This window comes from Esox lucius, chromosome 7 (genome assembly GCF_011004845.1).
Source record: "Esox lucius isolate fEsoLuc1 chromosome 7, fEsoLuc1.pri, whole genome shotgun sequence".
Lineage (NCBI taxonomy): Eukaryota > Metazoa > Chordata > Actinopteri > Esociformes > Esocidae > Esox > Esox lucius.
The window spans coordinates 30,820,878-30,846,228 of record NC_047575.1 but is presented as its reverse complement, the minus strand read 5'-3'; the positions used below and the strand labels follow the sequence as shown (position 1 = coordinate 30,846,228).

General features: G+C 41.3%; 2 protein-coding genes across 8 annotated transcripts; one reads left to right on the top strand and one right to left on the bottom strand.

Annotated features, from left to right (window-relative positions):
* The first annotated feature begins 4,729 nt into the window (after positions 1-4,729).
* si:ch73-261i21.5 (zona pellucida like domain containing 1) lies at positions 4,730-6,886 on the top strand. 3 transcript variants are annotated; one of them, XM_010865189.4, is made up of 4 exons: positions 4,730-4,878; positions 5,180-5,351; positions 5,737-5,848; positions 6,194-6,886. In XM_010865189.4, exons 2-4 carry the CDS (start codon positions 5,205-5,207, stop codon positions 6,328-6,330), a joined length of 396 nt encoding a protein of 131 aa, XP_010863491.1. In that variant the 5' UTR covers positions 4,730-4,878; positions 5,180-5,204; the 3' UTR covers positions 6,331-6,886. The 3 variants fall into 3 exon arrangements, with proteins under 3 accessions (XP_010863491.1, XP_034149271.1, XP_034149270.1); XM_034293380.1 differs by lacking the exon at positions 4,730-4,878 and having other exon boundaries at positions 5,045-5,351; positions 6,194-6,360; positions 6,452-6,886; XM_034293379.1 differs by lacking the exon at positions 4,730-4,878 and having other exon boundaries at positions 5,045-5,351.
* Positions 6,887-6,916: 30 nt separating this feature from the next.
* On the bottom strand, positions 6,917-24,254 carry hyou1 (hypoxia up-regulated 1). Of its 5 annotated transcripts, none has more exons than XM_020048539.3 (25): positions 24,014-24,254; positions 20,933-21,005; positions 20,437-20,530; positions 19,928-20,006; positions 19,635-19,789; positions 18,003-18,079; positions 17,695-17,876; positions 17,450-17,565; positions 17,066-17,252; positions 16,665-16,799; positions 16,362-16,444; positions 15,446-15,578; positions 15,037-15,248; positions 14,137-14,275; positions 13,897-13,954; positions 13,566-13,642; positions 13,236-13,415; positions 12,621-12,823; positions 12,330-12,417; positions 11,058-11,314; positions 10,575-10,659; positions 10,073-10,331; positions 9,676-9,759; positions 9,135-9,245; positions 6,917-8,988 (listed from the first exon to the last, which is right to left on the bottom strand). In XM_020048539.3, exons 2-25 carry the CDS (start codon positions 20,997-20,999, stop codon positions 8,939-8,941), a joined length of 3,111 nt encoding a protein of 1,036 aa, XP_019904098.2. In that variant the 5' UTR covers positions 21,000-21,005; positions 24,014-24,254; the 3' UTR covers positions 6,917-8,938. The 5 variants fall into 5 exon arrangements, with proteins under 5 accessions (XP_019904098.2, XP_019904097.2, XP_019904095.2 ...); XM_020048538.3 differs by having other exon boundaries at positions 9,135-9,242; positions 9,676-9,762; positions 24,014-24,253; XM_020048536.3 differs by having other exon boundaries at positions 9,676-9,762; positions 24,014-24,252.
* Between the last annotated feature and the right edge of the window lie 1,097 nt (positions 24,255-25,351).

Here is a 25,351-nt window from a genome sequence, read left to right as displayed (position 1 = left end):
GGCCTTTCTTCCAAATACAGATTCAATTCTATGAAAAGATTGAATTCTATAAATCTACAAATCTGCTTATAAACCACTGCAGTTGCAAGCTCGAGGCTCTTCCACATATCTGAATTCGGGCAAATCAATTCTTTCTCCTCATAGGCCAGGAAATCTTAGCTGGCATTCCTGTCACAGATTTCACAAAAAGCATAAGGTGAATGGGTGGACCGAGTTGCTTCAGTGAGTATGAGGCTGAAATAAATGTTGCACAATGTAGAGAGCCTGCTGTTTATAGAAATGTATATGTTGGAACAAGTCCATAACCACAAAAAGGTCCCCAAACTACAATGCTCATAAAAACTTAAGGGAACATGTAATCATCACACTTTAACACCTAGTCAGTTAAACTTCAGGGATATCAAACTTTCCAGTTAGGAAGCAATAAGCGATTGTGAATCATTGTCACCTGTTTTGGTGCAAATGAAAGTGACAACAGGTGCACTGAAGAGGCAACAGCAAGACAACCCCCAAAAAGGAAATGGTTTTGCAAGGTGGTGGCCACAGACAATTCTCTCTCCTTATCCTTTGTGACTGATTCTTCTCTAGTTTTGCATTTTACTCGTGTCCCTGTCATTACTGAATGGGTTGCAGGTATCAAGGTAATACCTGCAGCCCTTTCAGGTTGCACATGCAGTCCAGCTCCTCCAGGATGGCACATTGATATGTGCCGTGTGACCAAACTGTCAGAAACAGACTCCATGAGAGGGTGGCATGATGTTCCAATGTCCTCTAGTGAAACCTGCACCATGCAGCTCGATTGGCATTCGCCAGAGGACTCCAGAATTGGCAGGTCCACATTGGGTTCTCTTCACAGATGACAGCAGGTTCACACTGAGCACATGTAATGGACGTGAAAGAGTCTGGAGACGCCTTGGTGAACGTTATGCTGCCTGCAACATCATCCAGCATGACTGGTTTGGTGGCGGATCAGTGATGGTCCGGGGAGGCGTATCCTTGGAGGGTCGCACAGACCTCCACGTGCTAGCCAACAGTACCCTGACTGCTGTTAGGCACCGGGATGAAATCCTCAGATCCATCGTTTGACCTTACGCTAGGTGGGCCCTTGAAATCCAATTGAGAACCTTTGAGACGTTCTTTTTAAACAAGAACCTGGCATTTTAACAGGGATGTGTAGACGTTTTATATCCACTTTATTATATGCCCAGAAGTATGTGGACACTGCTAAAAAAATGTCAGCCACACCTAATGCTCAAAGGTACATAAAATCCAGCACATTTTAAATCTCCATAGGCATTGGTAGTACAATGGGTCATACTGAAGAGCTCAGTGACTTTAAATGAGGCACTGTCATAGGATGACATAGGATGACAAAGTCACGTTCATGAAATTTCTGCCCTACTAGATCTGCCCCAGTCAACTCTAAATGCTATTATTGTGATGTGGAAGCGTTTAGGAGCCACAACAGCCCAGCCACGAAGTGGTAGACCACACTAACTCACAAAGCAGCGATGCCAATTGCTGAAGAGCGTAGCACGTAACAATTACTTATTATTTGTTGCGTCACTCACCACAGAGTTCCAATCTGCATCTGGAAGCAACATCAACACAAGAACTATATGTCGGGAGTTTCCCAAAATGGGTTTCCATGGCCGAGCTGCAGTACACAAGCCTCACATCAACATGTTCAATGCCAAGTGTCGCCTGGAGTAGTGTAAAGCACACTAGACTCTGGAAACGTTCTCTGCAGGGATGAATCTCGCTTTACTATCAGGTAGTCTGGGTGTGGTGGAAGCAAGGAGAACGCAACCTACCCGAATGCATAGTGCCTACTGTAAAATTTGGTGGAGGAGGGATAATGGCTGTGTTCCAGAGTTTGGGCTAGGCTCCTTAGTTCCAGGGTCAACTTAATGCTACAAGATTCAAAGTCATTTTAGACAATTAGGTGCTTCCAACTCAGTGCCAACAGTTTGGGGAAGGCCCTTTCCACTTCCAACATGACTACGCCCCTGTGTCCTTAAAGACATGGTTCAATGAGGTTGGTGTGGAGGAACTCGAGTGGCCTTGCACAGAGCCCTGACCATAACATTTTTGAACATCTCTGAGATGATTTGGAACAGCGATTGTGAACCAGGCCTTCTCATCCAATATCAGTGCCTGACCTCACAAATGCTCTTTTTGTAGGCGGGAGCCTACAAACCATATAGATGACTGCTACTTCTGCTTGACTCCACCTATAAAGGCAGGATTGTCAATGAAGAAAAGAGGAACAGTTCAATACCGGAATTTTCCATCTGCTATTCGACCTATTCCACATTCAGATAGTTTACCAGTTCTTACTCCACCTCAACATTATGAGCATGAAGTAGAAAATGAAGACAGTGTGGAAGAAGAAGATCCCAACAAGCCTTCCACATCCCATGACCCTGATTTTGGGGTAAAAGATGATACACTGCACCGACTGAGTCAAGCAGAATTGAGTGATCTCATTCCTTGACTTGTCAAAGGAGAAGGCAGAACTTCTAGGGTCAAGACTACAGCAATGGAATCTTCTCGAACATGATGTCAGGGTCTCACATTACAGAGAACGTCAGAGGTATCTGATTCCTTTTTTTGAGAAGAAAAACAATCTGGTTGTTTGCTGCGACGTTAATGGCTTGATGAAATGTTTGAATTTTAACCATGATCCAACTGAATGGAGGCTATTCATAGACTCCTCCAAGCTTAGTTTGAAAGCTGTATTACTTCACAATGGCAACCGTCTTCATTCTATTCTTGTTGGTCATGCAGTTCACATGAAGGAGACTCATGCAAACATGAAAGCCCTCCTCGAATCAATCAAATATGCTGAACACAAGTGGAAAATCTGTGGCGATCTCAAAATCATTGCTGTACTCTTAGGAATGCAACTAGGGTACACTAAGTACTGTTGCTTTTTATGTATGTGGGACAGTAGGGATAGGAAAGCACATTACATTCAAGCTGAGTGGCCTGCAGGAAATCTTGACTCTAGCGAGAAAAAAGTCATTGCTGAGCCTCTCGTGGACCCAAAAGATGTTCTTCTTCCACCCCTTCATATAAAGCTTGGTCTGATGAAAAATGTAGTCAAAGGTATGAACCAGGAAGGACAGGCCTTTAAGTACTTAAAAGACAAATTTCCTAGATTGAGTGATGCAAAGGTTAAGGAAGATATTTTTGTTGGGCCACAAATTCGACAAATTCCTGCATTTGACCCAGTTTTGGAGGGGAATGAAAAGGAAGCTTGGGAAGCCTTAAAGGGAGTTATACATGGATTCTTAGGCAACAAAAGAGATGATAACTACACTCAGTTGGTGACAGTACTTCTGGAAAAATACCATCAACTAGGATGCAATATGTCCCTTAAAATCCATTTTCTCCACTCCCACCTAGACTTTTTCCCTCCTAGTTGTGGAGCTGTCAGTGATGAACACGGAGAAAGATTCCATCAGGATATTTCTGTAATGGAACAAAGATATCAGGGCCATTGGAATGAAGCTATGCTTGCGGATTACTGCTGGTCTATGTGTAGGAATGCTCCGGAATTTACTTGCAAGAGGCAAGCCAAAAGAAAACGATCTCATGAAGCCACCACATGATTCTCTTCACACCGAACCACCTGCCAGGTATTCATCCATCAATGTAGAACTCTTAGAATATAACTGACATTATAGAAATTTGAAATGCACTTTCAATTATGTTGGCATATGTAATTAAAATGGATTGTTTTCTCTTAATACGCTAAAATAAAACATTTCCACCTATTGTATATCATAGAAACTAGAACTAATAAAGATTTTTCTTTGTCATATTCATTTTTCTCACCCCAAAATTAGTAAGATTTGACTAATGAAGTTAAGGAAACATTCCAATAATTATTTTCTGTTGGCCAGTGTTTTCACAGAGACACTCCATCATCTTGTGGAAGCCTGCCCAGAAGAGTGGCGGCTACTCCATATTATTGCCCATGGTGTTGGAATGGGATGTCCAACCAGCTTATATAGGTGTGATGGCCCGGTGTCCACATACACTATTAGGCCAAAAGTATCTTAATGGCCATCTTGGTCTCTGGACTTTAACCTCACTGGAAGCCATTAGTTTGATAGTCAGGATTTGGAAAGATGATGTATGGAGGATGTTCTAATATTCCTCTCCAAATAACAAACACAAACAAAAACATATGATGTATTTTCATTTATTTTACAAAACTAGTATATTGAACAAAAACTCAGATCTCAACTTCTTCATTCAATAGCTTGCGGCACTTCAATTAGCAGCGATAACAAAGTCAGTCTCTGATGTTTTTTCAGGAATTTTTGCCCAGTCCTTGCCGAACTCAACCAATTGAGTGAGGTTTGAGGGGGGTCTGGCATGTATTGCCCTTCTTCAGGTTCTGCCACAGCATCTTGATTGGATTAAGCTCAGGACTATAACTTGGCCAATCCAAAACAGGTCTTCTTTCTCCTGAGCAATGCTTTTGTAGATTTGCTTGATTGCTTTGCATTGTTGTCTTGTTGGAAGACAATTCCAATGTGTTTATAGTGTGTTTTGCTTTTGCCAGTATGTGTAACATTATCTATTAATCAGATTGCCCAAACTCCTCCTAAAGATCCCTCCTTTGATTGGTTCACTTTTGATTGACCCAATTATTAACCATACTGATTGTACTTACCTACTTGATTTAACCAGTGCAACTTGGGGTTCACTTATTTTTGCACCTGCATACAAACTTCCTGTTTTGTAATTTAGTTTTTCTACTACACGCTAAATTCGCTCCAACCCACCATATGGAATCTATAACTATAAATCTGTAATATCACATAACAAAAACATTGGTTTTGATTTAATACAGATTTAATGGTGAACACTAAAAAGATCTTTGATTGCACAAAGGGTTCACACAATCAATCAAATCAATCAAAATGTATTTATAAAGCACTTTTTACAACAGCAGTTGTCACAAAGTGCTTTACAGAGACACCCGGCCTTAAACCCCAAGGAGCAAACAACAGTAGTGTTGAATTTCAAGCAGCACTGTTCAAGTTGTATATCAATAATTTGGGACCTGGCTGTACTATAGTCTATTCTAGTTATTGATTACTTATTAAGTTATTAATTATCCAGTTTTGGTAGAGATAACATGGTGCGGTACTTCTCTCAGGTGTAACCGAGGCAGCCAGACGGTGATGGGGGTGAACGGGCAACAGAAGGAAGCTCGTTTCTCGTTTGAGGTCTTCCGTTTTGTCCAGGATAGTAACACAACACTGTCAACTTTCTACCTGCACTGTGTTAGCAGACTCTGTGAGAGAACCGTCTGCATTTCCTTACGCCAGGTCAGTTGATGTTCCTTTGCAGACGTTGAAGCCACTAGACACATTTCATTCCATTCCCAAAGCAGTTGTGCTGCAATCAGCTAACGAATGGTTGAATGCTGTGTCATGTACTTTATGACCAGGCAGTAGATTGCATGAGCCAGTGTTGTGGTTTGGTAGTTGATTGCATGACCCAGTGTTGTGGTTGGGTAGTTGATTGCATGATCCAATGATATCTCTGGGCAGTAGATTGCATGATCCAATGATGTCTCTGGGCAGTAGATTAAATACCGACATCGGATCATGCAATGTAAAACGTTGAGTCTTGGGGTACCATGAAGGCATCCCGGAACATGTGTTACATAACCTTTCATAAAATTTACATTTATGTAACTTTTCTTCCCAGAACTGCACAGACAACATCAGGAGCATAAGGAAAAAGCGGGAGGTTCAGGACACGTCTGTGACCAATACAGCCACAGTCAGCTCTGGCCAAATTCACATTCAACTTCACAGTGGTGAGCCATGACCATTGACCATCAATTACTTTAGCATTCAGTGGCACATCAGCATGATACTGACAACACAGAAACAATTTACAGTTCATATTTACTTCACATCCATATACCAGTAATACCTTCTTTGAGGGCTGGGGTTTTCATATTATGAATACAACTTCCATTTTATTTTGTCAGCGATGTTGGATATCTGATATGTGTTGATACATGTGATTCACGTACCTTATTACACATAGATTACATTAAGTATTTATTTGAATTTCAAAGGATATTTAATTGCTAAAATGTTGCCTGAAAGCAGTGTTTGTGACATACTTTCTTTTACATGTGTCATTCTCTTGGCAGTTGGCGAGCAGCCAAGTGGAAATCATACATCTGTGAAGTGGGTAGTTGTAGCAGCAGGGGTCATTGCTGCACTCTGTATCTCCATAGCAGCCTTCAGTGCGTACCGGATCATTGTGCCAGACCAATGGGCCCACTGAAAACTGAACGTTCTACTCTACAAAAGAAAGGTTTGTTAGGCAAAGGTCCTCAACTCTGAGGCTGGCGACGTGGACTACTGTTAGTTATCCAGTCTACCTGGTAATTTATTGTTATCACCAGGAAGAAAACCAGCAGTACTCTCCAGCTCCTGAATCCTGGAGTTGATAAGGTGGGCCAGTGCAGTAGCAACTTGACCATATTGTTTTCATCCAACAAGTTAAATCAAGCATACAGGAGATGGGTTAGGATTTCTCTTTAGTTGTTGGGACAGAATGATTTTTGAAAGTCTGATGGTCACATTGAGATAAAAGGACTTGAATATCAATATCTGTGTAACCTAATTTATGTTAAATTAAATTGTTTATTTCCATTAAGATATTACAAAAGTCTGGTGTTAAACTTAATGGCTGTTTGTCACAATAAAATAACTACATATTTATTGGTGTCTTAGGGCTTTAATCACTCCTTTATGTTGGCCATAAAATAATCATTTAATATTTTGCTATAACTATGTATTTTACCTTTCAATTTCCAAGTCTTTACAAATATTGGTGTAATTACACTTATAATACAAACATATACAAATTGTTTTCTAAATTGTATTAGTTTTTTTCCTCCTGTTGTCTTTTACTACATTTTAGAACATTCCAGAATTGAAACGGAAGCATGAGAAGTCAATACTTTCAACAAGGATTCCATTTACAGCATGGACCCTAGCCCAGAGTTACAATTGTACCTTTGAATTCAAACTTAGTTTCAGAAGAGACTATAGATTCCTCTATCCTCCATGTCAAAATACATTTGTCTTTTCAAAGAACAACACTTGAGTGTTCAAACAAAACATTATTGGCATCTCCCATTTGTTTATTTCATTTCCCCCCCATAGACCTCCCATGGGGATGCAGAAAACAGCTCAAAACACTCTGAAGCTTTTTAAAACTCTAGCAGAGTAGGGAGAACATTATCTAATTAGTCTTCAGGCAGTGCAACGGACCTCAAATTCATACCAGCACCCATTCACACATTCTGAAAGGCACAGTGTACAAAAGTATTATGCAATGGGATATGATAGTCTGTGCCATTTCATTCCATAAACATTTGAACTCCAGTCATGGCAAGCCTAAAAATTGTTTACTGAACTATTGAACACTGATGGGAGACTGCAATGAAGTATGATTATCAAACGGTAAATGTGATTCAATAAATTGTTTCCCCCTTATACCAATTAAGTTGTTTTTCGTAACAATTATCATGAGACTATGTTGAGGGTTCTGACAAGCAACACATTAGGATCACTGACACTTAACAGTGATTGTCAAAAGAGGGTTATATGTAGATGATGAAATCCTTTGTGGAGTACTGTACAGACCTCACTGTTTTTGCATTTTCAGTGTGTTAACAAGACTTACACTATGCTGCCTGGTTGAGTAAACTATGAATGGGCTTCCAAAGTACCGGCAACATTCAGTAAAGAACCTATCTAGATTTCAATCATTTAGCAGACACTCTTACCCATAGCAATTGACAGGAGTGGTTTGTTTTAACGGTCTTGCACAAGGACAAAATAACAGACTTTAAAAGTTGTGGACTCTGGAATTCAAAACATTTCAAATACTGTTGAGATGCTATAACTGATTAGCTTCTGCTGACCATATAAACAGATCAAAATGGACCAAAAAATAAACAAACATGTATTACCACCCTGCTATTACTCTAATCAAGCAGGCATGCTGAAGCAAGCTAACAAGTTTGCAAGACTGTTGGTACAAATTACTACAGATGTAAGCAAATTAATGCACAAATGTTATAGCCATCTATCAATACATCTATCCAGCATGACCACATTTGAATGAATTTGATAACATGAGTTTCAAGCCCATCCAGAAGCAATAGCATGGGATGACACAGGCAACAGGCAGGACTTAGTTTAGTAAGCAAGGAATTCGATATTTAACTAAAACATACTGTTCCACTTGCCATGGGGAGCATCCATCCCAACTAGATGCACACAGGCATACACACACACGCACACACGCAAGCACACCTAAGTGCATAAACAAAATTTGCCCTGGAAACCCCCCCCCCCCCCAAAAAAAAAAACAGGTTTGAGGGTAACCATGCTTGAGAAGACAACTCAGAAACCGCCCTTTTTAATCACAGAATGTGACGAAAGCTGCATTTTTAGACAGTGTTTCAGTGGAGGAAATGTAATATTATTATTGGTCCTTACAAAACAAAACATCAAGTACTTGTTCTGTTCTATGCAGGGCAATTATTACAGTTGTCAAATATGGTGTGGAAAACTAAACCTTTAGGGCAGGATTGTAGAACTCAAACTCGAGATCTTAGATTCAGTTCATTGACTGGTTATTCAAGACTTTTGAAGTCATGCTTCACCAGCGTGTCAGTGAGCGTGGGAGAAATGAACAGTGGCGGGGTGAAGAACAGAAAGGGAAGAGGTCATGACAGTTCAAGGTCTCACTTGATCCAATGTCTTTCGGTTTTCAACATAAAATGGTGGAAAAACTAAACCAAAACAAAAAACAAGGAAACTTGAACATTTAAACAATGTCAATAAATACAACAAGATCTCTTCAGTTCCAGCTGTTATAATTCATCCCCTATATGGTTTTCTGACTGGTTTTTCTCTGTTGATTCTGGAAATAAAGAAAGAAAAGCGGAATAGAATATTACAAGCAACACTCAAGAGTATTATAAGCACAACTTAACAATATTATGAAACCAAAATAAATACAAAATCAGTCATTAACACACAAAAGGGTAGTTGCTATGAAAAACATACCTGTAGTTGCTGTTTCATCTTCAAGCTGTGATGGACTGGACGAGTCAGTATTCTGTCCAGCGGGCTCTTTAATGGGAGGTTCTTCTCCTGGACGCACCTCGTCATTGCCTTCTGTCAAATAAAAAAGGCCACCAATGAAAATGAGACTGGGAACGTGATTACATTCTTTTATAAGGTATTACACAAGTCCAATGTAAATAGGTCTCCGAAAACACCAAGTGTTGCCTCTCAAGTTATCCAACGGTTTGAGTCCGTGGCAAGTGGAGGACTTGAGAAATCAGGGAAATTAAAATGATATTCAACCTTGGTTTCCCTCAGTTCTCACCTCCCTAAAAGCACATTTGTTGAGGGGACTGAAGGCCCCTCTTACTCTAACTGACTCAAAGATACACCCTGCCTAAGGAAACAAGGACAAAGGAAGCAAGCATTTCATTTCTGGAAGAGTTTAATTACTGACTACACATGTTAGTCAGATACACACTTCCATATTCACTCTAGCAAAACACTAGCTGCTCTGTCAGACATTGTTGCTATGACGTACCTATAGTCACTGTTTCATCTTTAGGCTGTGATTGGCTGGACGAGTCTGTGTTATGTTCCTCTCCTGGCCGGATCTCCTCAGCGCCTTCTGTCAAACAAAAACAAAGGCCACCAATGAAAAGGGGAAACTAGGACTGTAATGTCTCCAAAAACGCCCATTTGCACAAAGTCACGGAGTGAAACATCCAAACAATGAGTCAAGCGTCTTTCTGAAGGTTGACTACAAACCTGTCACATATTGGCCCCTTATAAAAAGGACCTTATTACAGGATAAGTGAAAAGCTTGCGCTGACAAAACTTTAGACTACTGTCTATAATGTGCCCTACTGAACAAGATTAAAGGGCATGCACTGAACACAAAGCACAACAACAAAAGGTGTGGGAATTCTCCGACTCACCTTGGTCTTTGGTCTCTTCAGGTGGTATGACTTTGTCCTCTGTTTGGCTGCTGTTGGCCTTGCTGCTGCTCTTTGGGGGGGTGGTGGTGCTGTTGTTCTTGGGCTTTGCCTTAGGCTTGGCAAACTTGGCCTTGTTCAGCAGGTAGTTGACCTCACGGTCCAGCAGAGACAACTTGGCTTCAATGTCTTTGGACAGCAGGACAGGCCGCTCGGTGGGAGACCGCTTCTCCTGCTCAGCCACCGTGTCGTTCTTCCACGTCTGAGGAGATGAGGGTAACAGACACATACATTTTAAAGGTTGCCATTTTTCATTAGACCACAGTGATGAGAAATAAAGGACAACAAAAGTGAAACGAGGTAAGGTGAAACAGTTTGTTTTGCACCACTTAATCTAAAATATGAGTAACTTAGAATTCCTGAGGTGGTGATCCATCAAATAATATCCATGATGAATGTGTCGATGACTAAAACAAATAGGAATTTATGAAACATCAGTACATACAGTGGTCTCATTGATGACTTTTTCCAACGTCTTCAGCTCAACATCCGTGAAGATTTGGTCGTCCTCAGGTATGCTTCTGGCGCCCCTTTACAAAAACAGACAAAAAAGCCATGTCAAAAGGATGCATTGTAGATGTCATTCACATCTGCCGGACACATAACAGGGTTGATCCGGGACAGTCCCCGGACAGAGAACCAGACGCAGCTGGATGTGGTGATAGAGAGATGGCGAGGAGATCCCGATGACCCATGACCTTTGCATATGCCACACAGTTTTGGCTCAGATTTAGCGGGCGCAAACGTTTTTTTAGATCAGCGACAAGGTCCCCAAGTTGTTGCCTACGAGGCGTGATCATCGAGTCTTGTTTCATGTGAGCGGACCAAAGGTGCAGTCAGTTCAACATTTCCCCTTCTACAAGTTAAGAGTAGGACTGGGGGAAGTAAAGCTAATCTGAAATGCTGTACTGGGGCTTCTGGGACCCACCTGAGGAAGAAGCTGGACTGGTTGAGCATGTTATCTAGGGCGACCAGGCGGTCAGGCCACTTCTTCCGCTCCTCCACGCGAAAAAAAACAGCCTTGCACAATTTCCTGAGCTCCTGAAGCTTCTCTCGCAGCTCCTTGGTGGTCGCGGAATAGCCCTCTTCGTCCAGCCAGGCTGATGCCTCACTCAACTTGGCTGTGATTTCCTCCTTCTCCTCCTCAGACACCACAGCCTGGTACTCCTCCTGGTACATCTTGTCCTATGGGAGGGAGAGAATGGGGGGGGGGGGGGGATTGGGAGAAATAAGCTATACGCACAAGACAGACCCCAGGGAGGCTGTAGCAATGTGTGTACATGAGCGAGTAGACAAAGTTGTTGCTGTGGTAGGACTTCCTCTAATGTGCATTGTGTAGAAGTGAATCTTTTGAGCTTCTCTCCAAAAGCCACATTGATTTGTGTGGGCCAGGAGTTCTGTCACATTGCCATTAGGAAATTATAAATATAAATTGTATATTTTGTTCCCATTTTAAAACCAATGCAAATGTTCTTCATTGGAATCTGTTAAATACTTTTAGAGTGATTTGTAATTTCATTTAAAGTAGTAAGGTTTGAAAGGCAATGGTTTGGAAATATTAGGGAACCATCAAGGAAGCTAATCAGACTATGATCTTCTAATATTTATTTTTAATCCTGTGAAACGTGGTTGGTTGAGCAAGGCACATGCAATGCTATGGTTGTGGTTATAAAAACGTATGCATTCACTACTGTAAGTCACTCTGGATAAGAGCTCCTGTTGAATGACTAAAATGGAAATATTTACATTGTGTGTCATCCTTTGTGATCATTTTCATTTAATTTACTACCTAATCCTGTCCAGTCTCTTCCTGAGACAGTGAAATGGATAAATATGCTTTCTTCTGGACCAACTGCAATTTTCCAAGTATGACAAAACAAAAGCTTGTATGAAAAACATACTTAGTATGTATGTATAATCAGTTCTGTGAAGTCATGTAGTCTCAGTATTTAAGGGAACAGTCTTGTAACATGAGTTCTGACTGCTTAATCCATCGCTTACTATTGGTGTTTCCAGCTTGTTCTCTTTTTTATTTTTCCTGGTACATTAAATTGCCAACCTTGCATTTATGCCTGTTCAGACATAACAGGTGGCAATAAGCATCCATTTGGTTTGTTTACCAACTCAGAACAGAACGAGAGAGACAGGGTAAGTGAAATCACAGCAAACTGGTGTTTTACTTTAAAGGTGCTGTTCTAACCTGGGTCTCAAAAATGAATGCCTCAAGACTGTTCAGGGTCTTCTCTCTCTCATGCTTTTCCAGGTCTCTGTCAGTTAGGTCTTGGAGCCTGACAGGATTTGGACAAAAACACAATTACTACACATTAAAGAGGTTGCTTGGATACAAACTGGGTTAATGCATCAAACAAACAACTTTGCTACAACACCAAGAGACTCAACCGTCTGGAAAGGTCTTATGTCGACTGAAAGATACACTTTCCCCAAACATGCACCCTCCTAAAATGTCTCAAAGAAAGAAAGAGCAACATACTTCTTTTTTGAGGACGTGATAGCTTCCAAGCTAGGGTTAAGGATGTCGTTTACTTGGAGCTCCACTGCGACATCCTCTGAGATCTTACTTTTCTTCTGAGGCTTGGCTTTCTTCTCTACCTCCTTCTCTGCCTCAGTCTTTTCTGCCTCATCTGTTCTTTTCTCATCCTCTGCTTTTCCAGATTTGGATTCCTCCTTTTCATCCTATGCAGAACCATGTACATGTTCAATGTTAAATGGAACCATGGTTTATTCAAGACAGCTTCATTAACACAGTCGTTACCCATCTCTACGTAAACCAGAGAAGAATACATTCGTGATGTGTGTGTGGTCATTATAACATGACATTTTTACAATTATCAGATTTAGCATCACAATATGGAAGTGTCCAAGTACTCTAATCCAAAACAATGTTATGGCAAAAAAGCCGTTTTAGCCGAAGTCACAGAATGGCAGTTAATTTAGACAAACTCGACTACTGGGTACAGCATCTTAAAAAATGCAATTGGTCACTTTGTTAGTTCTTCGTAACATAGTTACAGATAAACATTCCACAACAGCTAAGTCCAGATGCATCCCAGATTTGATGCAGAAGCCACCTGAACCTAGCTCCTACCTGAGGGTCAGCCTTGGTGTCTACTGGTTCTCCTTCAGTCTTCTCCTGGGTTGGGGCCGCCTCCTCCTCCTGTGGCGGAGTCTCCTGAGGTTCCAGCTTCTCTTCCTGGTTTGCAGCCTCTTCCTTCTGGCCCTGCTCCTCCTGTTCCTTCCCAGCCTCCGGATGGACTTCCTCCTCATCCTGAAAACAAAACCAACCGGGTCAAGACAGAGTTAGCCATGAACTCCTGTTGAGAGGAATTATAAAGTGAATGACACTGCAGTTCTAGTTCAATGTTAAATCCAAACCACCACACGACCAAGTTTCATTATGAGGGAGGGAGAGGGTTACCTGAACTGGTTCTGTTACGTTTGTGCTGGGCTCTGAGGATCCGCCTCCAAACAGGCTGGAAATTGTATTTCCCAATTCTGGTAAAGCAAGAGTTAAGAGCCAATGACAAATCAGCAGTTTTATTAACTAGCGGAGTACTGGGGATAGAAACAGGTCATTGTCCTGGACAGAGTCGTGGATCCTCAAGGCTGGAGGTTCATTCAGATATTCCCCCCCACCCAAAGTGGTTTCCACAAAACGGATTTGTTGCTGATAAAGAGTGGAGGAACGGTCACATTTACATTGACAATGCGGCCACTGGTCTAGGGACGTACGAAAGCAAGAAACATACTTGTCAGAGTCGACTCCTCTTCCTTTTCTTCCACAATGGTCTCAAAGACAGACTCCACCTGAGGAAAGCAACCATTGTTTAAAATGTTCAGTTCTATATAACCTTGTTTATGGACTCAACACTGCCTTAAGCAAAAACACTAAAGTTTTTATTGCATTTCCAGAAAGGACCACAATGATAAGAGGGGTGCAGGGTACCACAGACATCACATCATTTGCATTCTAATGACGTGGTACTGACCCGGTCCAAGAGCAGCACGCCACTCTCATCCATGTTGAAGTGGGCCTTGATGCCCTTGGACTCAGCATCAATGTGCTTCTGGAAACTGCTGCCCACCCCAGACAGCTGCACTGTAGTCAGGTTGAAAGAGCCAAACACACTGGCCGAGCAAAGGAAGTAAGATGGAAATAGACATTTAAAATAAAACACTTTAGTGTATGAATACTTGAGGTATATACGGTACTGCTAGCCTCCACCCCCCAATCTTCCTCTGTCCAGTGTCTGGGTTTCAAAAATGTATTAATAAATAAAATAAAACTTCTCAGAAGGACAAGATACACTATAACAATAATACGCATGGACTGGTTTTTGCTCCCACTGACCACTGAATGCTGAAGACTTGAACCGGACTTCATCTCATTTGAATCTCTAGTTTAGTCGATTGTTCCATCCCAGATATGCCCTGGGATTAAAACAAACCCACTAAAAGTCTGTGACAGATTAAAACAAACCCACTAAATGTAAGTTGTTCTGCATAAGAGCGTATATTTAATTGCCAAAATGTCAAATGTTTTGTGGTGGCTCACACAGATTCCTATAAGTCTCTGTGCTGTTTTCCTGGAAAAAGATTAAGAGCCGGATCCAGCTATGCAGTGCATTGCTCTCCCTCCACTCAAGCGTTTTGTCAGAACCAATCGATTGTGGTGCATTCCATTTACATGTTATGTGATAACAGTCTGTGGCTGTTGTCGGTTGACCTTTAACATCTCCACAGAAGCAGTAAGCCCATAAGTCGACAATGGAGGAGTCCAGCAACTACTTCAAGTGATTGATGAACTCAAATATTGTTAATGAATTGCTATTCCACTTTAATCAGTGCCCAGGATTCTGGCCTTAAATCTCCACTGGCAAGGGCCTCACCTGAGGTCATCTTCGCTCAAGAAGCTGAGGTCTCCGTAGTTAATGTAGAAGGCAAAGTCATCAGTGTAGCGGTTGAAAGTGATGACTTTGCGCTGTGGGTAAGGAGCCATTCTCTGGAACAGGACACGCTTGTTGTGCTTCAGGCTCTTGGAACCATCTTCCTCCTCAGTCTCCCTGGTGAACTCCACCTGGAGATTAAGAGAAAGATCTAGCTGTATGCCACACCCAAAACTATTAACCATACAATGTTCAGTTTGGTGGCACTACCACAAACGGTTATTATATACCTATATTAGGTCCTAAAAGACCAAACATGATTACACAATGACTAATGATATGACCATCTTTAAACAACTGTTTTTGCTTAGTAGAAATTGCAGTAGTAAAATTTAAGAATGGGGTGTGTTACCTGGATGGGGAAAACGGCAGCCTCTCTGACCAGGAAGGGTTTGACTTTGAAGGCCTTGCTGAGGGCAGCGGCCTGGTACACAGCACCCATGGCTCCTGCCTCGTCTGCGTTGATATTCTTCCCCAGCTCCTCTCTAAACACCAATACCGCCACAGGTCATATAACACTTCAATTTAAAGCAATTTCAATGGATCAAATGGAAAGGAGCCAAAACAATTTTACTCAATCAGCAGATGTCAAAGTGCTTACACCAGGGCGATTAAACTACATTCGTGGACAGATTTGGAGAAAACATAAATGGCTTGCCTTTCTGTAGAAGAAATAACACTTCCAAAAACAAACAAATCCAAAAGAACAATAAAAATTTAAACAAAGCTGCTAAAAGTTCATTTTAAATGCTTCTGGAATAATTCAGGGCACCAGGAGCAATTTAGTGCATCTACAAAATAATTAAACCCATTCTAATAACAAATATTCATCCATACGTCACTTTATCTTCTGGTTTTATTCACACATAGGAAACAACACATGCAGGGCGAACCAGCATATTCATTTATCAGAAAACTTAATATCATTTAAATAAAAATAAAAAAAATGTATGATTCCATTAAAAACTATTTTGTTCTCATCAAAGCAACTCCCAACAGTCTAAGAAGGACAGCCTCCTAAGCATCTGCGCTAAACCTTTTTACACACCGCACAGCCAACCAGAAATTGAGCTAGCCTTAAACCTCAGTTACCGCCTTGCAAGAGCCAGCAAAGCGGCTCTTGCATCTAGGCAGGTTTCTTTTGAATAAAACCTTGCAGTTAAAACCATGCAAAATAGGGAGCTTTATAGGTCCCTTCTGTTTGTCTTTTCATGCAATATATAATCCCAGCTATTGACAGTGTCAAGTTAAACCGTTGACATACTTACTTCCCAACAGCTTTGAGAAGCACCTCCTGCACCTTAGGCACTCGGGTGGCCCCGCCCACCAGGATCACCTGCTCAATTTCATCCTGTTAGAAGACAGGTGTTGGAAAGGTTTATGCTAAGGGGCACCGCTCACATCATACTGATTGTTCGGTGTCTTTCTTGGTCAGTTGATGATTTTCTTTGCAGTATTGTTTGTATTCCCCCACAGAGATGAACAGAGAAACTACCAATAGAGAAATAACGTTGTTCATTGGGTATGCAATTAAAAAGATTAGACAGAAATGAAAAGTGGTGGTGACTCACCAGGGACATCTCTGCTGAGCTGAGGGCCTCATGCACAGGTCCAGGCACTTTCTCAAACAGGTCAGCACACAGGTCTTCAAACTCCACACGAGTCACCTTGGCCTTGAAATCTATGTCTTCCATGAGCCCTTCAACCTGAACAACATACAGCGAGAATGAGGTTAACGTGCTATAGAGCGAGGGAGGAGCAGTGGACAGCAAGGTAGACAGTCAAACCGGCAGTGACGAGAAAGACGCATTGCAATGGTATACCAGAGTCTAATTACTTCCCATGGGCAGTGACACATTCATACAACGTAACACAAGGTGACATAGGAGTAATCAGCCACTACGAGCTAAGGTAAAAGAAGTGGTAGAAGACTGGTTTGGAAAATTAAAAAGGTGAGCCACAGTCCATTCACCTGTGCCATGAAATCAGCGTTGGCACTCAGAACGGTCTTGAGTCTCTGGGCCTCTTTAAGGAGCTTGGCCATGGCGCGGTGGTTCTCCCTCACGTCCTTCGGGGTCTTCTTCTGCTCATTGAAGAGCTTGGCCAGATGGTCCCGGAGCCGCAGCTCCATCTCAAAACCCCCTAGAGAGCGGTCAAACCTGGACAGGTGCGGAGAACATCCATTAGGTTGGGAAGTTCAGCCTGTCACAGCTCTGGCATATGACAATACAAATACCTACATGTGGTGTAAAAATACACGCTTTACATTGAAAACAGCAGAGGTCGAGGTTTTTGCTTCCCCCAACATCCTGCATACTAGTGTGTGTGTGTGTGTGTATACAGATAACTGCCTCACCCCACTCCTCGTATCTGAAGCTGTGGCTGGGTGCCTGACTCTTTGGTCTTGACGGTCTGGTAAGTGACAATGGTTGCCGTGGTGCTCCCTGAACCCATGTCATAGAACATGATGTTCTGTAGAGGGAGACGACAGGAATACAACACAGCGTCTGGATTACAGGCTGAAAGCCATACCATCTCAAGCCACTTTGCAGAGCAACCTAACGAAATATACAAATGTTAAAAATGCCCTAGCTTGCGAACCTGAGCTGTGCTGTTGATATCTTTCCTTCTGAAGACACCGTAGTTGAGAGCCACCGCAGTGTTGTCGTTAATAAGCTGAAGGACCTTAACACCCGCCATCTGCGCAGCCTGCAGGACTGCCCTGCGCTCTGCCTGATTGAAAAACGCTGGGACGGTGATCACGGCATCTTTGATGGGTTGCTCTGTTGGCGAAGAAAAAAAAATAAACATTCAGCCAGAGTGCCTTCAAAATATGCTCTAAATAATTGGACAATGTAAAATATTGAATGAAACAAATGTTTCCCTGTATTACTGTTGAAAAAACAAACCTGCAAAGTCCTGAGCCAGTGCCCGTGAATAGTTCAACACCATGCCCAGGAGCTCCTCTGGAGAGTACTCCATTTCTCTGCAGGAAAACAGAAAGTGGACATCAGAACTACGGACACTGGAAACAGTCTTACACTCACATACCATGATACTCTTTTTGATAAAGTTATATAGAGAAAATATCACATTACTTATGTGCGAGTTATACCTGCACCTAAACTCCAGTATTTCTCTTTCATAGCTTGTTCTCCATCCTAAAATGGTAAGAATTTAATTTCAGCACTTATTTCCATAACTAACCACATTTGCAACCTCTATACGTACATGTGGGCGCCTGTGCAAAACATTATGCCTAATATGCTGCGGCTCCTCCACGTGCCGCCAAAACAGCACCAACCCGTTGTGATATGGACTCAAAACCCCTGAATGTGTCCTGTGGTATCTGGCACCAAGATATTAGCAGCAGATCTTTCAAGTCGTGTAAGGTGACTGGATCAGACTTGTTGGTCCAGTACATGCCACAGATGCTCAATCAGATTGAGATCTGGGTAATTTGGAGGCCAGGGCAACACCTTGAACTCTTTCTCATGTTCCTCAAACCATTCCTGAACAATGTGTGCAGTGTGGCAGGGCACATTATCCTGCTGAAAGAGGCCACTGCCATCAGGGAATACAATCACCATGAAGGGATGTACCTGGTCTGCAACAATGTTTAGGTAGGTGGCACGTGTCAAATTGACATTCACATGAATTCCTGGGCCCAGGGTTTTCCAGCAGAACATTGCCCAGAACATTACACTCCCTCCTCCGGCTTGTCTCCTTCCCACATTGTATCCTAGTGTCAACACTTCCCCACAGAATGTAAAAGAAAACAGGACTCATCGGGCCAGGCAAACTTTCATCAGTGTCTGTCTGTCTAAAACCTATATAAATCACAACAGATGTGAGGAATATGGAATGTTTGTATTTTTCATTTTTGTACCAGGTGGGATGGTCTTGCATCTGTACAATTTATTATTGCAATAAATGCCAGTGGACATGCCTTTATGTACAAATATTGATTGAATAACTATAATATTGAAGTAAACTAGTACGTTTATTGAGGTCCTCCCCCAACGACTCATGAATGCAGGTAACGTATAGGGTAGAAATGTGAAAAATGATGATGCAATGGGGAAAATGCCAGGATGGGTATATTAAAAATGCAAACCAATTTTTATTTGCATTTATGTGATTTCATCTGACTGTGTCATCAAGCACTGCTTTCTAACTACAAACTCTCACAGGTGTGATCTGTTTGAAAATAAAACCATATTATCAAATCACAATACATCGCACATTGTAATAATGCTGTATTATGAGGTCCCTGGCATTTCCCAGCCCTAATAAGAACCCACAACTACAGCATAGGGCGTAATAGAGCAGTGGTACCGACTGGTTTATGCAGTATGCAAAGGAACAGAACTATTAAATAGTTGGGTCAGCATTCTGCCCCGCAGCACTGACAGCCCATAGACCTCAGTATTATTAATACTATTCCACTGTACTTAAACAACAAATCAGTGGATTCAATCACATCCCGCTAAACAGAAAGTGAAAGGGAGTCAATGAGAGGAAATGGCACTGAAACTTACTCAGAGTTTCTAAAAAGAACTGTGCCCCGGATTTCATCTTTCACCAGTTTGTGCTCGGGGAAGCGTTTCTGGTAGATTGCCACCTGTGGGTTGTCGTGCTTCTTGCCCAGGAGGCTCTGAAGATGCCTATAGACAAATTTTGGGTTCTTCACAGACTGTGGAAAAAATATAAATGTAAATCAATGCAGGTGAAGATATGATTTAACTAACACTGGACACCAGTGGGAAAAACACAAGACTGTATGATAGACATTTAAAATGAGTCATCGGAGAGGCCTCTGACAGTCCCTTACCATTCCTAATGCATTATCTCCAAAAAGACGCTCATTTTCTTTCAAACACACAGCTACCGGCGTTTTCCTCCTGGACTCCCTGGGCCACACAAAAGACAAGAGACACTATTAAAATGTGTTTGTGCCCCGAGAATGAATTTGTAAGATGTGTTTTCTGCTTAATTGAACAGGAAAGTGGGAAAAACAGTTTTTTCGCTGAAAGCACAGTGGGACAGATGCAACCCCACACTACAGAAGTGCATGTGCACCAGAGACAGAATGCTGGACACCACTAGGCAATATTTATCTTCATCAGAAACTGATCCTTGGTTTCCTCTCCCAGCTCATCAGACCCCTGATAACTTTCACAAACATGTGTTAAGATGGCACAGGCCCATTTAGGTGTTTCCATGCTAACATTGCCAACAGGTTAAGGAACAACAGCTAGCTAAATTCAAAATGAGGAATGTTAGTAGTTACGCATGAAATTGAATAACATTGTTGGAGATTCTGATAATGGCAATACTCACTTGTTTAAAGCAATCTCCATTGGCACGCCAGGTTTTACTATTGCTACTTTCATCCACTCACTGCCCAAGTCTACTGACATGACTGCCACAGTGGCTGTAAGGAGAAAAGAATGGGGATGAATGTACCGGTAGTTTTCTTTTAAGACAGCTGAAGATTACACATTTCACAATATAGACAATACTGAAGATAATTAACTTTAAACATTTCTCACTGGCTACTGGGTTGTGGTGGTAACAGGCACAAGCAGTATCTTTAAAGTCCTTTGGATCAGTTACAACTTATTTGATCTTCACTGGCGCATGACTAAATTAATGTGTGTCAAAAGGACCAAATAGTCTATGCAACACATAGTAAAGTGACAAGCCCATTGTCTTGCAGGACTGAAAGGTGAGGCACTCAGAGATAAGTTGACATTTGCATTTGGTGTTAAGAAAATCTTCTAGTGATCTATGTGGGCAGGTGTCTTGCATGGAGAACCATGCAGAGCATTAGTACCTGTTTGAGAAGGGAAAAGAGCCAGGACCAGGCAGAACAGGACCGATAATGTCAGCTTCCTCCTCATGGTAACCTGTGCACACAAAGCATAACCCAAAAAGTTTTTTCCAAATGCTATCAGGCTCCCTGGATTCATGGCAGGCTGAGTGTGCTGAAGAATTTGATTTAAATGGTTGAAGACCCTTTCAATCAAATGAAGAAAATGTTCTACAAATGACTGATTCCATAGAAAACCGAGACAGAAAATCATGATTTCCATTAAATTAAATCCATAGATTTGTCCTTAGAAGGAAACACATTTCATTTTTGACACACCTTAAAGCATACACCTCCTGCTTATAGCACTTGCCAGAACATCATGGTTCAAAAGTAAATACACTCCTTCAAAATGACTTATGTGATCTCCAGCTTGCTAGCTTCCAATGTTCCCTCTAAGTGTTGTGGATGCGTGGCCATGCAACTTCCAGAACTGACAGAGAAGAAACTGAAACCTGCACAGACGCACAAGACTCAACATCAGTGTTCGCCCTAGCAGAGTGCGCTACATAACAGATCAAGCCTGCCCAACCCTTTTCTTTGAGAGCCACCACATTGTAGTTTCTCTCCAAACCTAGTTTTGACTAACCAGGATTCAGGGTTTTACAAGCGGTCTGTCTTAACAGCATGCATATTTACTTTCAGACCAGAGCACAGATAGGAGTACAATTTTCTTTGTTGTAATTCTTTGCTAAGTATTGAGTTATTAGTACAGTTAAAGGTTAAATATTGGTCTACAATGGATGAGTTACTGCTTCCTACAGGAGCAGGAAGGATGTAGTCACCTAGGCCTAGGGCAAGAGGTCAGGTTAAAACCTTGTTTGTAGTGAATTTAAAGGCAGACTTGGATTGAATATGGAATTAGATAACGGAGGGTAGAACGTATTGGCAAATTTCCTGTTTCTTGCATCATACAACCTGAACACCAAATATAGGTGAAAATGTTAAATGTTCTTTGCAAACCACAATGGTGATGTATTCATTACATTTGGCAGGAGTTTGCATAGACTGCCAGTATAAAAAAACTAAATTGTAATGTTGCTTTTGAATGCAAGAAACAAGATAATAAGATTGTAAGGCATATATTAATGTCCTATTGTCATCATCACATTTCAATACGCCCAAATCTTAGTGACCATTCAAACCAACTCAAAAACATAAGCATTTAAGAACCCCAAACTTGTTTTCACTTAGAATTACTGCATAAATCCAAGGTGAACAGGTGTGGGACCAGATGGTGATGAATTTCTTTCATCCAAAGTCGCTTGCACCAGTGCATGATGTCACACTCTGTAATGTCCCGTGGCCTACTTTTCAACTCTGATAAAGGCTTGTCAATTATCCTTTTAGATACGTGGAATAGGCTATATGTCAACAATCCTTCCTCGCATACCATTCTATGGATTACATTTCTGGAACCCTCCCCAAATGCCAGTGTATCTTTGTCCCTATTTCATATGGAATCACACATTATACTGTGTTTTAAATCTCTGTGACTTAAAGAGTCATTGACAGACTCTTCTAAAAACAAGAACCTTCCATTATACAGTAAAAAAAAAGTTGACTTTCTACTTGAACACGTATCAGCAAATAGAAAATAAATGTGTGGTTCAGGCAGGATACAGTAAGTACATCCGAACGCACATGAAGCAGCAAGGCACGCAGTGAGGCAAACTCAAAAATGCCTCCTGTCCTTCATGTGTTTGCAAGGTTGAAAGTAAATAGCTATGTCCACTACAGTAGGTGCACACCATGTTGCTTTCACCTAACCTACTGTATCTTTTCACACAAATGCAGATGTAGGGAGACCTTTTACATTTAGATTTTCTCCGCCATTACTCTTCAGCACCTTATACTGGTTCCTTACACAAGAGTTTCAAACTCAAGGTGGGGACAATGCGCTAGCCTGTCCAGCTGGATTTGTACAGCTCCAACCCTTTGATCTTTAATATACAATCAACCTAATGGGCCTGATTCCACAAACGAACTTGTGTGGGTTCTGACATGAGGCATTAGTTGTGAAGTAGCTTTAAAGCCTGAGCAAATGTAAATAGTTTATTAGTTCTGTTATTGTCAATTGAAGCGCTGATGGGAAGGAAGTATGGCAACATCTTGAGTTGAAGAATAGCTTTTGCACGCTGCTAACTAAAAAGGCTAAAGCCTCTTTGAAGTGGCGAATAGGCAATCAGCAAGTTAATAATACTATAACACCAACAGCATGCCTTTTTAATGACCCTCTCGTTTAACCCTCTCATAAAGGAGAACTGATGTACATTACAAATGTAATAACTATCCAACAGGCAATTGTGAACTCAGGATTTTTTTTTTTATAAAGATACATTATTTCTGACTTCCCCACCTGAAGATCACAGTCATTAGGTATTGACATCGCTCTTATCAGAGCTCTGAAGATTAGATTTTCCCACCTGGACATCAAGAACTAACCTTGTCTTAGTAGCCTAGTGCTGAACATCACAAATTACAACTTGGTACTCTATAAAAATTGGAGCAAGTCGATATTGTATCAGTCATCTTCAGGGAGGAGACTGAACTCTTAAATGTTGCCTGATTTTCCAACGTGGAATTCTGAATGGGATTAAGGTGATTTTTATGTTGTTTTCCTTGTCTTCAAAGTACAAAGGAGGAAGTTGGAGATTTGCGAGTTCCAAATGATTTTGAACGTGGCATATGCACGTCCAGTACAGGTGATGCCTTCATCATTGAAACACAAAGACTCTTAGGTTCTAGAAACGGTTTTAGTGTGCTATGTGTAAAAATAACGATATTTCGAAACATAGCAAACTGGGTAGAGTGCAGTACCGTACACCTTTAAAATCTCAAACTGGTTAGCAAAATGATGTGAAATGATTTGAAGTGTAACCAAATAACAACTGGGAGTTTGGCTACAGCTACTTCAGTGGACCTAAATTAACAAACCAATCTATAGATTGCTTGACTATGGGACAGCAATTCAACTACTTAATTCACTTTAGATAGTTAACACGCAAACATGTTAATAACAGGATTCACAGAGCAGAACCTTACCTTGATCCAGCCAGCAGTAGAACGTTTTAGGAAGCAGGCTGGTTAACGCAAAATGAAAGAGCACGTAGCTATTAAAACTGTTAGTAACGTAGTTATTGTTCGTTTGGTCTATTGACTGAAACCTTCGTAACCCCACTAATAACGTTTTTCTTATTTCCTTGCTAACGCCGGCTTGTTCTCACACCATAGGGCCCAGAACGCGGCGTGATCTCATTGGATCTACTCGAGTCGTTTTTCCGCGAGGATAACGCTGACCCCGGTAACCCACAGATCCCGCCTTATACGTCCCAAGTGATAGGTCCACGTTCAGCGATGGCCGTTGAAAACGAACCTTTGTCGATACGTGATTGGTCCACGTACAATAAAGGGGCGTAAATCCTATGACGATTTTTCATTTTTGATTACCTATTATATTGGCGACTACCAGTAGGTGTAGTCAAAATACTGTTGCAGTCCTTTTATTGGTCATAAGTTCTAATTGATGGACCTGACAATGCACAACTTGGAACGACACAATTGGTACGTTACTGCTAAAAAGCAAATGTCTCAACCAATGGTTCAATACAACACTCTCGACACTCAGATTTGGTAACAAATATACTATGTCTCCACATTTGCGTATGTTTTTGTCTAATAAACCTTAACATATAGAAGATGTCTGCTTTCTCTGTGCATTGACATTAAATATTAGCATTATAAATATATAGCATAAAATATAGCATTCCGCAGCAATACACCATCCCATCTGGTTAGAATTTAGGGGGATTATAATTTGTTTTTCAACAAGACATTGACCCCAAACACACCTCCAGGCTGTGTAAGGGATATTTGACAAAGAAGGAGAGTGAAGGGGCTTGCATCAGTTGACCTGGCCACCACTATCACCCTACCTCAATCCACTTGAGATGGTTTGGGATTAGTTGAACCATAGAGTGAAGCAAAAGCAGCCAACAAGTGCTCAGCATGTCTGGGAAGTCCTTAGAGGATGTTGCAAAAGGATTCCATGTGACAAGCTTATGCAGCTGGTTAAGGGAATGCCAAGAGTGTGCAGAGCTGTCATCAAGGCAAAGGGAGGCTGCTTTGAAGAACCTAAAATATATGTGTATTTTTTATTTTTTAATTATTTTTTTATTGACTTTTAGAAATTACAACTCCAGTCAGGGGGTACAATAAGTAAAGCAAATAAACAAGCATAAAAATACATATACATATTCAGTTAAGTTAAGCAAAAATTTTAAAATGTTTACAGATTGAAACACATTTTGCAGCTTTCCTATTTTTCAACCCCAATATTGTATTTATGTATTGCAAAACTTCTGCTCGTAAAATCAAAAATAA

Bases quoted from the DNA above. Each gene is read 5' to 3' on its own strand.
- si:ch73-261i21.5 (XM_010865189.4), top strand. From the start codon at position 5,205: ATGGGGGTGAACGGGCAACAGAAGGAAGCTCGTTTCTCGTTTGAGGTC. The intron at 5,352-5,736 runs GTCAGTTGATGT...TTTTCTTCCCAG, and splicing joins TCTGCATTTCCTTACGCCAG to AACTGCACAGACAACATCAG. The intron at 5,849-6,193 runs GTGAGCCATGAC...TTCTCTTGGCAG, and splicing joins TCACATTCAACTTCACAGTG to TTGGCGAGCAGCCAAGTGGA.
- hyou1 (XM_020048536.3), bottom strand. From the start codon at position 20,999: ATGAGGAGGAAGCTGACATTATCGGTCCTGTTCTGCCTGGTCCTGGCT. The intron at 17,253-17,449 runs GTGAGGCAGTTA...GCACCTGTCCAG, and splicing joins CTTCAGATACGAGGAGTGGG to GTTTGACCGCTCTCTAGGGG. The intron at 16,445-16,664 runs GTGAGTCACCAC...GTCTTCTAACAG, and splicing joins GCTCAGCAGAGATGTCCCTG to GATGAAATTGAGCAGGTGAT.